General features: G+C 45.1%; 3 protein-coding genes across 4 annotated transcripts in view; 2 read left to right on the forward strand and 1 right to left on the reverse strand.

Annotated features, from left to right (window-relative positions):
* LOC128303654 (xaa-Pro dipeptidase) overlaps window positions 1-12,016 on the forward strand; it is a 51,538-nt gene that overhangs the window by 37,465 nt on the left and 2,057 nt on the right. For both annotated transcript variants that reach the window (XM_053040693.1, XM_053040692.1), the window contains exons 5-6: window positions 4,522-4,583; window positions 4,669-4,713. In XM_053040693.1, coding sequence (XP_052896653.1) covers window positions 4,522-4,583; window positions 4,669-4,713 — 107 coding nt within the window. The remainder of the gene's footprint in view (window positions 1-4,521; window positions 4,584-4,668; window positions 4,714-12,016) is intronic.
* On the forward strand, window positions 7,335-9,884 carry LOC128303652 (FAST kinase domain-containing protein 3, mitochondrial-like). Its single transcript, XM_053040690.1, has one exon. It carries the CDS (start codon window positions 7,496-7,498, stop codon window positions 9,581-9,583), a length of 2,088 nt encoding a protein of 695 aa, XP_052896650.1. The 5' UTR covers window positions 7,335-7,495; the 3' UTR covers window positions 9,584-9,884.
* Window positions 9,858-11,780, reverse strand: LOC128303653 (pre-mRNA-splicing factor Slu7). Its single transcript, XM_053040691.1, has one exon. The coding sequence runs from the start codon at window positions 11,778-11,780 to the stop codon at window positions 9,930-9,932; it is 1,851 nt and encodes a 616-aa protein (XP_052896651.1). The 3' UTR covers window positions 9,858-9,929.

The following is a 12,016-nucleotide window of genomic DNA, read 5'->3' on the forward strand; positions in this document are numbered from 1 at the left end:
ACCAATCCTTCTAATAGACCTGAGATTCGATCATTTGAACTTCAACCTCAAATCTCAAACGGAAGAACTATTCCAATAATTTAAGCTCGAAATGAAGCGTCTGCCAATTGCCGGAAGTTGAACCAAAACAAAGGAGGCTTAAATGGCGGCGCCCGGTGGTTTAGTGCTGCAGGGTTGATGTCAAGACTCAAGTGGATCGTTACATCAAAGTTCAAATATTTGTCATCAAGAATTCTAGGAAATCCGCAATAGAAGAAAGAACCTACCCTAGATAAGCTAAGCCATACAATAAATATAAGAAGATCTTGATGATGATGACTGAAAAAAATGTCTACGTGCACAATACTGCAAGACGGGAATATATTTCTTCGCTTAGACATCTGCCTTTTGGCACGCTCTGTTACCCAATTGCCACTGCTCACTTATGAAGCGCAATTTTTCGTCTCAAGGCCCAAGGTTTTTTATTTTTCTGCGGTATATCTCCTCCAATTTCCGTCCATTCAGGCGCATATAGTGGCCGTAGCTTGCAGATTTTGTCACGACTTGCCGCTCGCACCATGAAGCGCTTTTGCCACACGCACAACTGCTGAACTGCTGAACGCTGCCCGAATGCCCGTGCGCGGGGTTGGTTGCGTCTGTCCGGCGTACGTGACCATTAATTTGCGCGTGGGGTTCCGTTCATGAAAATTTCAATGAAAAGCACTAGTGCGGGGCTCGCCAGACCGTCATTTTCGTCATTGGAAATCTTGCTGAACCTGGGGGGAGGGAGAAACCTCACAATATAGACGGTTTTCGCCGTCACAACAACCAGCACCAGCAACAACTTACCAAGCCAAGAGCACAAATGCCGGCACATCGAGTAAAGCTAGGCAGGCCTTGACTCCATTTCAGCTCGCGAAACCCGCTCGCCATCTTATGACGCGGCAGTGTGTGTGTGTCGTATAGTTGCCACGGAAATAGTGTGGTGTGGACAGGTGTGAGGTGGTCGGTGTAGAGGGAAGAGTGGAGGTAGTTGGATTGATCCCTCCCTTCTCGCACCACCTTTTCCTGCTCCCTGGCCAACAGCCCCGGCTAGTGTGGAGTTGTGCAAAATTGAACCGTTATTACCCTTTTCGCCGCCATATTCGGACGGAGCCGCCTGTATGCATTATTTGGCAGCTTTTTAGTCATGCAGCAGGGGTCGCTTTTTCTTCGCATCCATCGAGCGACGAAATAAATATGTAAACAGCGTTCACTTGCTTTCCTGTACATCTGCATTTGCGTCACTTCCAGATAAACGAATCCAGTGCTAAAATTAATTCAAAACGAAAATCAAAGTAGAAACTACTAGAACGTTGAAAATAACAATTTATTTATCTAAGTTCGTTTAATTGACAAGGCTGTTGAAATTGCATCAACAGCGAGCGCGCACCAGTGCGGGAAAGACGACTCGCCATTTTGGCACGTAGCGTAAAACTTTTCACAAGCTTCTCGCCCCAACAATGGGGTGTATTTCATTCAAACCGTCGCCAACTTGCAAAACCTAGCCTCTCAAAACCTCGATATGATGATGACCGTCTGCGGATGGCGCACCCGGCACAATACTACGGCGCGGCCGGCCTTTCCCAGACGGCGACGGGCCGGGGCCGCATTGCGTCGGTGTGAGTGTGGCATCGCCTTTGTTTTGGTTTGTCTATTTTGATTATCCACTTTCTACACATGAACCTTGATCAATCGCGCGTTCGCGGCTGTCGCGCGGCGATGATGATCAGTCGCAGTATTTTTTTTTTTTTTCGTTCGTTGTACCGCGCGGGACAATCTTCGAATGACGTGTATTTTTCTATTGCCTTTCTAATTGCCACATCCACCGTCATCCCGGCGGTTTCCCTTCATCCGGCGCGCGAAGATGTGTGTGAGTGGAGTTTGTTTTGAATGGTTGGCCCGCTGTTGTTATGAGAATGCACGGGGCAATATGATGGGTGGAGGGTTGTGTTTTTCCCTTCTCCACCCCATCAATGTAGGCCGGATGGCAATGGTTGTTGGCAGAAAAGCAAACACACAGTTGCCGTGTCATGTGAGTAGCAGCAGTAGTGTGTGTGTATGAAACTCACGTATCCACGTCGAAGCAGCACCAGTCTGCCCTAGTTTAGCCTCTCTCACATATGCTGGCGAAATACGAAAAGTGCTGGGGTAAACGATTCGTTGCAAACAAAAATAGCGTAACTTTAGCATTATCGAGTGGTTTTGTTGGTTTTTTTTTGTCAAAGCAGGAAGTGTAGTGTATTTTTACACAAGAAAATTATTATTGTATCCGTATGCGCTTGGAAACGAGTTATGAAACAAAATCATGACATCCTTAACTGACAAGTTTGAACTTAGTAGTGGAAAAAAACATCCACCACATAAAGGTTAGGATTTACAGGGTTACAGAGTTTTCGAGTCCATTTCTGGTTCCATTTCTAGATTACGCCCGAACTCCAGAATGAGTAAAGCTTACAATATGTCAGTCCAGAATGCTTAACACCCTGCAGGATAAGATCAAGAAAATTTCACAACATTCTAGTTCATTATGAACAGAGGTCAGAACACCAAATACTCAACTACTTTTATTTGCCATAAGATCAGATCAGTAGTTAGTGATCACACGATGGTTCAGACACTGTCAGATAAAGTCGAGAGCCTTGGTAAAAAATATTGGCAAATGGAGTATTTGAGTACTAATGACAAAGATGCAACTATTTCTGAACTCTGTTCAAGTTGAGCTATAGAATAGGCCCAGGTTGATTTAAAATCTTTCTCGCTTGTTAATATTTTTTGAAAACTGAAATTAAAATTGAAAGCGATTTTACATAGTGGTGGGTGGATCTGATTCTGAATCGCTTTTTCAAAGATTCACGAGCAATCCAAAAATTTATTTATGATCCGCCACTGCTTTGTAGGGTTCATGAATCTTTTGAGAGTAGATTAAGATCTTCCTCAACATATTTTAGTTCTCAACATATTTTCTCAATTTGATAAGAATCCATAAATGACTCCAACTTTTTCCATTGAGATCCAAGTTGCTGGAAGACTTTAGAAACCATTTCGAATAAATAGTTTTGTTGTCATCAGGACTTCACCATATTTAATAAGATACAGGTCTTCTGATGTCCTTACACATTTAGGCATAGTATACGAAATTATAAGTACTACAAAATTCCATACTTCAAAGTTAAGAGAGCAGTAGTGATAGTAGAACAAAACTACATTACATTAAAACACCGAACGACGCAGTTCCCCTGCTAACAATCGTAGTTACGTGTTAAATGAATCGTTCCGATCACATGGGAATAAAAGAAATAATCAGAAAACTTCCGCCACAACAGCAAATACGTTTCGGGGCGATAAATCTGTCGTTTTGTTTACTTTCGTTTCGTATGCTGCTGGTGGAGCGCATACGTTTTGCCTTGCGTTGTTTTGTGTGTAAACCGCTGGTGATAACTCTGCTCGATGATAACTTCTTGTGTGCATTTGTAGCAAAGTGTGCTGAGAGGGTAGTGCCGTTCCTCGTTTGGTGGTGGCCTTGGCAGGCGTTTGAGATTTCGTGCCTAAACATTGCCACACATGGGTGCGTTGTGCAGTCTGTACTGATAAGAGTAACCGAAAAAAAACGGACAGAAACCGGACGCATGATCAATGAGCATGGGTGCTGCGCATTTTATATTTGGCGCCGTCCCATTCATGGTCCCCTTGGACAAAGGTACCAATGATGCCCAAAGTCACCGCATATAAGTCAACCCTCAGGTGTGGCTTAGGGATATCAGGCAAGCTGGTGCAGAGGGGAGAGGATCGTTCTTATCAACGACTGTCGTGATAATACTCCACACGCCTCTGTCGAAACGTACCGAATGCTATCGCTCTAATACATCCAATGATCATCGCTCTAGGTGTTGATGATGAAACGGCATCAAATCGTTGCGCCACCAAGGCGCGCCATGGCGCACGGTAGTAAGATTAGCGGAACAAATTCCAATTGCAATGAAACGTGGACCGTTTGGCGTACGGTGTAGTAACAGGATAACGATCCAGCGATAATGTTGCAAACAACTGCCGTTCTGAGACCGGGTGCGTTTGTTTGCTTTTGCCCCTGCTGCACGTACAACAATAATTCCGTCACAAATGTCGGGTGACATAGAGACGCGGAACCGGTTGTGCGCATGTTTACAAACAAATCCCACGGCGGAAGATCGGATGATCGGAGTTTAGCCGCACCGCCATCCATCCGCAATGACGTCAATTTGCTGTAACGTTTTTTTGTGACGAATGTGGGTAATGCCCAGCAATGGAAAGTTGAGAAATTTTATTTGTAAAGCTAAGGGGAATCTTTAATAAAATAGTTTAACAGTTTTTGTTAACTCTGTCCTGGGTTAGGGAGTGTTCCGGAAGGGTTCCGACTAATTTTAGAGCGATATTGCATGATTCGTAGGGTATAGAAAACTTCCTCTAGAGTTATAGTTTACATTAAAAATGAATTAATTGATTGTTTCCATATCTTTCACACAGAGTGGACCGAATGCTGATAGTGGAGCTGTAGCAAAACCGGCTTACTTCAAGGGTATTGAAAGGTAGGTAGTTTTTACTAGATTTTTCTCCCTCCGGAAGCGTTTTGTGTGACGTTCTGTTGCTAATTTATGTTTTCTCTCTTTTTAGCTTTGTGTCGGACACTGATATCTTGTTCCCGGTGATTGCTGAATGGTAAGCTGACCTGTATATACATACTCCACTGTTCATGTGGTATCCTATATTTTGTATTTTATACTTTGTTTAAATCAATATTTAAACACTCTAAATGCCTTGGTGCTTATAAATATGTCGTGCGTCACAGAAGAGAAGAACAAGTATTGTTCATTAAGTGGTCATCCACTGAAGGGAAATATCCTTTACTGTTTAGATATACAGAAAATTGAACAAACATATTGCTCCGTTAAGGTCATACGTTTTTGTTATTGAAAATGGAACATGTAAAATTGTCCTTGCTATTAGACGAATTTGTTTATTTTTGGATCGCAACTATAATTGCAAGCAGTGGAGGATCAATCCCTTTGGAGGCCCAGGGCGGAATTATAGTTGGGGCCTCTAATTTTAAAAACGTTGCAGGAGGGAAGGGGGACATTGAGGGGACTTGAAATGAGACAAGGCAAAAAGCGCAGTAAGAAGGGACCTACTCCGCCTACCATTTAATCCGCCGCTGACCTCGATGGTCTGGTTCGATTTCCGATACCAGGAAAGCATCCACGGAAGAGGTAGCACCTTGTACAGCAATTTTGCTCGAAAACCGCCGAAAGGAATGCAATTTTTAAACACTAACTTTTCCGTTGGTCGAGTAAAATTTTACAGCAATTTTGCTCAAATACCGCCGAAAGGTATGCAATTTTTGAACACTAACTTTCCCGATGTTCGTGAAAAATTTCTTCGAAAACTACCAGTTTTCGAATGTACAGTGCCAGGAGAGCATCCACGGAAGAGGTAGCACCTGGTAATTTTGCCCGCCTAAAGGTATGCAATGTTTAAACACTAGCTTTCCATACAAACCAAATGTTTTCAAATTTCCGTTACCAGGAGAGCATGTTTTTCAAGAGGTAACACCTGGTACCAGGATGTTGCACAACACATGTTGCGCAACACATGTTGCGCAACATATGTTGCACAGCATCTGGCATGCAACATATGTCGCGCAACATATGTTGCGCAACACATGTTGCGCAACATCTGGCATGCAACATCTTACATGCAACAACTTGGGATTGCAACTACTTGGGATGTGCGTGATTTGTGCTTGCTCGGCTGGTACCAGGTGTTACTTCTTGAAAAACATGCTCTCCTGGTATCGGAAATCTGAAAACAGCTGGTTTGTATGAAAAGTTAGTGTATAAACATTGCATACCTTACGGCGCATTGCATTGCAAGTTGATTGCATACCTTCCGGCGCAGTACCAGGAGCTACCTCTTTCGTGGATGCTCTCCTGGTACTATACATTCAAAAACTGGTAGTTTTCTACGAAATTTTTCACGGTCAACGGGAAAGTTAGTGTTTAAATATTGCATACCTTTCGGCGGTTTTCGACTAAAATTGCTGTACAAGGTGCTACCTCTTCCGTGGATGCTTTCCTGGTATCGGAAATCTGAAAACAGCTGGTTTGCATGGAATTTCGTACCAACCGACGGAAAGTTTGAGCGAGATGAAGGATGCTTTCCATTTTATTGACCTTCCTTCCATTAGCGATCGATCTCACGGGTTTGATAGGATGCAATGCAATAGTGATGGGCAAATTTATTCCACCGTGCAGGTGTCCCCTGCTGAAAAACATGCTCTCCTGGTATCGGAAATCTGAAAACAATTGTGTGCGCGGCAACGGTATAGTGGTTTTCACAGTTGACCAGTTGATTTGGTCATTGGACAAATTTGTCAACTCTCGTGGCCCTGCACATATTAATGTGAATTTCGATCGTTCGCTTGATTTTCGCGTATTAAGTTTGATGCTCCAATTTTAGGTCTGTTGTCCGTGCGTCAAGAAATCCAAGAATTTCTGAGCCGATCTCTTCGCTCATTGTGAAGACACTTGCGATCATTTCGTCACATTTACACTTGCACATTTACATCAATATGAAACACACTACGTGCTCTTCAGGCACAATTTGATAATCAGTAGCAAATTATAGGGATACAACACCACAAAGCACTCACTAATTTTTCTCAAACAATCTGAGTTTTCAATGCAAAAAAACGAGAACAATACCACACCACGAGTATCGCAATGGCAATAGCTAGCGAATATTGCGGAAGTGAAAACAAGCATGGTTTCTATTCTAGCATCTAACGGTAGGATCATTTACGAACAGATGAAAAAATCCCGTTCAAGAAATAGAATACATTAGATAGAAAAGAATAAAAGAAGAAGGAGTTTGAGTACACTGCATACTTCTCTTGCGTAGCAGTGTAACCGGGCCGATATAGCTATTCAAATAGAAACAAATGTTTTATATAACCAAGGATATATAAAATCCAACAATATTTTAGGATATTTTCCAAGGATATTTTCGATCAATTTTTTCCCTGTTTTAATTATATTTTGTGCTATAAATTAACTCTGCTGTTAAATTTCCAAAAATCACAGCAGCACAAACAAAAATTGCTTAAAAAGCAATTTCCCTAACGGTACAGTTAAATTCCTTACCTTCAGGGCTGCTCAGCAGGCTACGCTTGTTTCGTTGAAACCTTCGTCAAGCTAGACTTTCGTTAAAAGTCACATGTGTTTGACGTTTTGGGTTCGTTTGCTGCACTTTCATTTCGATTTGTTCAACAAAAGCGTGGAAAGAAAACACAAGCATGTCCAAGTGGTTTTAATTGAATCGTGTTTCGAAAAGTTACGAAATGTGTGTTGAAAAAGTGTTCCCGATCGTCCACACCGTACGTACCTGTGCGGAACTTTAATCGAGAATTGGGAAATTATCGTACGCGGGCTTACATAACTATTAAATGTCACGCTGCGTGTGGTATTCGTTGCGATCACCTCGCGGCGGACGATATGGCGCTTCGTTGCTGTATTGTTTTCCCCAGTTTGCCGCCCGAGTTTGTGCGTTTTCTTCTAAGGATGCTGGAGACGATCCTCCACCACCGGATAGCGGGACGGGCACAAACAGTGGATTATCTGCCAACGTTAGTTCGAAGAAGTTCGTCCGTAATGCTACGATATTGGTGCAGCAGGGTTGCGACATCCAGGAACTACCGGTGGTCGTGCGCAAGATTGCCGAGGATGAGTTTGTGTCGTTCGTATCCGATAAAATAATAACTACCCCTCCATCCATCAATGCTGAGGAAGGTCCGAAAGGAAATGAGTTACAAGCCTCCTTGGAGTCCGACATGGAAACGATAAAGAGCATCGAAAGTTGCCACTCAACCAAAGGCGTACTAACAGTGCTGCAGGAGCGAGAAAACGCTGATACTGGTTCGACTGCATACAGCCCTGGCGTTGCTATTCACGCCCTGGAGAAGATACTGAAGGTGGAAAGTTTGCTGGAACTGAAGGAGCTGGAAGAAACCGAAGCATTCGAGCGGATCGTAAACTGTATCGTGTTTCACTCGGACTCTAAAGCCATTCTTGATCTTTTAGATGAACTGCGAAGCTATCTGGAGCTGCCGCGCACGATCGACATGCTCGGCAATGAGCTGGTGTATCGCTGTTCTGAGAATGCACTCTCAATTGAGGAATGTTGCGATGCGATCGAAGTGCTAACGCAGTGCCGTCGGCCGGAGATGGTGGAAAAGTTCTGGAGTGGTATTGCCGATCAGGAGAAGAGCATCACCGAACGGAACGTGCACTTTGTGTTCTCCATCCTGCCCTATCTCAAAGTAAGTCGACGAGCAGTGCTGACGGTGCTGGAACGGCGCATCCCACAGCTCTGGTGGCAAATGTCCCCAACGGCGACGATTGAGGTGCTGCAATCGCTTGTGACCTGCAAACTGTCACCGTTCCGTGTCACGCAGACGTTAGCGCGCTGGTTAAACACAAACATACACGCGGTGGCAGAAGACGAACTGGGTGCAATACTGGAAGCGTTCACAAATCTCGCCTACTCGGATGCCCAAATCGAACGTGCAATCGAGCGTTACGTGAAGGCGAAAGGAGTGAAAGTGAGCTCACAAAATCTCATCGTTACGATACTGCGCCACTGTGAAGAGTTTCGTCTCCGCAACGCACACATACTGAATGGTTGCAGTGAGTTCTTCATAGCCAACTTTGGTCAGCTGGAACCGAGCTACCTGAAGGCGCTATTCTGCCCATTCGGTTATCTGGACTTTGTGCCGACGAATGCGATCAAGTTTTTCGACACGGTAAATATGTTTGTGGATCTCCACTTCGCGAAGATTCGTCCGACCGATACGATCGACATTATGTTCGCGTACATTTGTTTGGAGCGCTTTCCGCTTAATTTCGTGAATAGAATTTTTAATCCTTACTTTCTGGATGTGCTTCACGCGAAAACTCGCCCCGAACGGTTGGATATAGTGCGCGGGAAGCTGAAAGTGTTTGATACCGGGCTAACGCTTGAGTGTGCCGATTATGATGGACCGCTACTACCGCGTGATCACTCGGCTAAGGCCGTTTTTCACGATGGCCGTATTAAACGCATCATCAATTACATCACGACCGAGCTGGAGGAACTGGCCGGTGGTCCGGAATGTATGACCAAGTTCTCCATTTTGCAACATCTACCCGTAAACTCGCTGTATCTAGTGGATGTTATATTCCATCCGGCCGGATTGGGGAACATTTTCACTATGGACACTATGAAGGAGCGTAACATTAATGTGGCGGTTCTGGTCCATCTGCCAGAATACTTCGACAGTACCGGAAAGTATTTAGTTGGCCCGCAGATGATGCGAATACGGCACCTGCGCAGGCTCGGACTGAAGGTGGCCACGCTACGATTCGATGTATTGTACAAGCTAAAAATCCACCCACAGGAGCTGCAGGATTATTTGGTAGAACGTATGAAGGCGGCTTTCGATGCGTTACCACCACCCGGGTCGACAGCTGCTGCGCCAGTCCAAGGATCACCGTAGAGGACGATTGTGATATGTGTTACACGTTGTAACAATTCGTGGCAATAGTTTGCTAACTTACCAGTGTATTGCGTTAGTTTAATTAAAATCATTTTCTTTATAGCATTTCTAGTAATCATTCTAGTGCCGTAAGAGGTACTAAAATCGAAAGACTGCAAGGATTCTTGCAAGGATAAAACAAGACTTTTGTGTGCAAACGAAAAAGACCAAAGTGAAAGTTTGTCGATTTCGTGATGTAAATGATTGAAATTGAATTAGAACAAACTAATCAATTAAACTTATATTTATTGTTGAAAAGTCTCTAATCTATAGTACATTCACGACACGTGAAAATCCCCGAAGTAGTTTACTTGCCCATAAAAGCAAACATTGGATCTTCCTCGCGGCGCCTTTTCATCATGTACGCTTCGATTTCTTCCTCGGTCGGTGCCTTCACATCGTACATGCTGTTGTACGGCCGCTTCCTTTCATCCTGTCGCAACAACTCCGCCGCCCGCCGTTGGCTCTGCTCTTCCGCTTCCAGGGCAAGCTGCAGTTTGTCTTTTTCCACTTTGGCTTCGGGCTTTTTACGCAACTTTTTCTCTTCCCGCCGCTGCTGACGTTTCTTTTCCTTCTTGCGTTTCTTTTTCGATTTCTTCGATTCCTTACGATCTGGGCGCTTGGTGTCCTGGTCGGGTTCGGAATCACTGTCACTATTACTGTCGCTGTTATTATTATCTGGATCTACCGCTTCTTGCTTGGGTTGCAACAGCACTTGCGCTTGTTGTTGCTTTTCAACAGCTGTTGACGACTCTTCCCTTGCTGCAGCAGATGTTTTTGCTTGGTTTTCTCCATCGGAAGCTTCTTCCTCGGCTGTTTCTCTTTCGGTGGAGGGTGGTTTGATTGTAGATGCCGGTGCTTTACCATTCTCTCCAACGCAGTACGAATTTTTGATCATCGATTCACAGCATTTGTAACCCCAGCAACCGTTGCTCCAGTGTGAACCCCAAACGGTAGTGTGATTGTTGATGTAAACGTCCTCTTCGTAGCGTGATCGGATTATTGGTTTGTCCTGCCCCTTAATCACTTTACCGTACCGCGAGTACTCGACATAATTTTCTGTCTGTGCCAGCAGCAAAGCTTTAGGCGGTACGGCTAGATGCTCTTCGCCACCGTACTGCTCCAGCACCTTATTTTTCACCTCATCCTTGAATTGACCCTTTTTCTTCTCGTACTCCTTCTGCAGCAGCTCCAGCTTCGTCGGTTCGGCAAGCACGTGCACATCCACACCCTTGCCGTATGCTTCCCACGCAAACAGTTGCGCCTGTGCGTGCTTCTGAATGTCGCCCGAGTAGCGCACGAAGTTTTCGCCCGCAAACTCCGTCTCCTCTGGGTTGAGCTGGGGCGTTGGGTTGTCACGCATAGAACGCGTCTTCGGGTCGTAGTAGGCCGAGTTGGGATCAAGATTGCGCAGATACTTAGCAGTATCCTCGCGAATGCGCAGATTTCGCACCGTGATGCGCTGTTTTGAATCCACCTTCGTACCGGGCATGTCCACCTCATCCACATATCGATCCTCATCGCCTTCCTCGTCTTGCTCCTCGGCCAGGTCGGGATTTTCTTTCAGCTTTTGTGCCCGTAGCTCCCGCTTAGCTTGTTCGATTTTCAGATACTCTTCCACAATTTCCCGATGGTTGGCCGGATCGTAACCGGCCCATCGGTCACGCTTGCCATCGTAATCGCTCACGATTGTGGGCTGAATGAACTCATCGTGCGCTATCGCTTTGGCGGAAAATTTCGCTCCCACCTTGCGCGGACGCTCCATACAGTCGACCCGTTTGTGTGTCATTGCGCCACAGTTTTCGCACGCCCCTTTGCGATACTTGGTCACCAGGGGTTTGGAGGTATCGACACCCCGTTTGTACCACTCGTCAATGCCGGAACGTTCCTTGTCCTCGTCCTGGGGGCGCTGATGTTTCAGCGTCGGACCCGCAGTATTGTAGTACCATGGTGCGGACGAAATGTATTGCGGAATGTGTGGGTTGATGTCGCGACCTTCCTCATCAACGGCGGCCGGAGCATTACCAGCTTTTCGGGCCTCCTCGAGCTCCTTCGCTTTACGCCAGTCTTCGCGCGATGCTTTACGAGGTTCCTCGTCTGTTGCCTCTTTCGTTTGCAAAAGCATCGACAGAGGCAGACGCGATCCCGAGCTCACCATTTTGGGGTTTGCGGTTTTCACTTCCGCTACAAATGATAATGCAGTTGTAAAGTTATTTAACAAACTTTTCACACAATAATAACAAAGAAGCAAGAGCAAACTGCGTATCTCTAACTTTTTCACTTGAAATCAACAATGCCAGGTGACAGCTGGGTGTTTGTTGACATTTAGATGAAGTAACAGAACGTACGGTATAAACGCGGCTTCGAGTTATGTTACGCTATCATCCGCTTGTG

The sequence above is a fragment of the Anopheles moucheti genome, chromosome 3 (genome assembly GCF_943734755.1).
Source record: "Anopheles moucheti chromosome 3, idAnoMoucSN_F20_07, whole genome shotgun sequence".
NCBI classification, from domain to species: Eukaryota; Metazoa; Arthropoda; class Insecta; order Diptera; family Culicidae; genus Anopheles; species Anopheles moucheti.

Coding starts and splice junctions, on each gene's coding strand:
- LOC128303652 (XM_053040690.1), top strand. CDS start 7,496: ATGTCACGCTGCGTGTGGTATTCGTTGCGATCACCTCGCGGCGGACGA.
- LOC128303653 (XM_053040691.1), bottom strand. CDS start 11,780: ATGGTGAGCTCGGGATCGCGTCTGCCTCTGTCGATGCTTTTGCAAACG.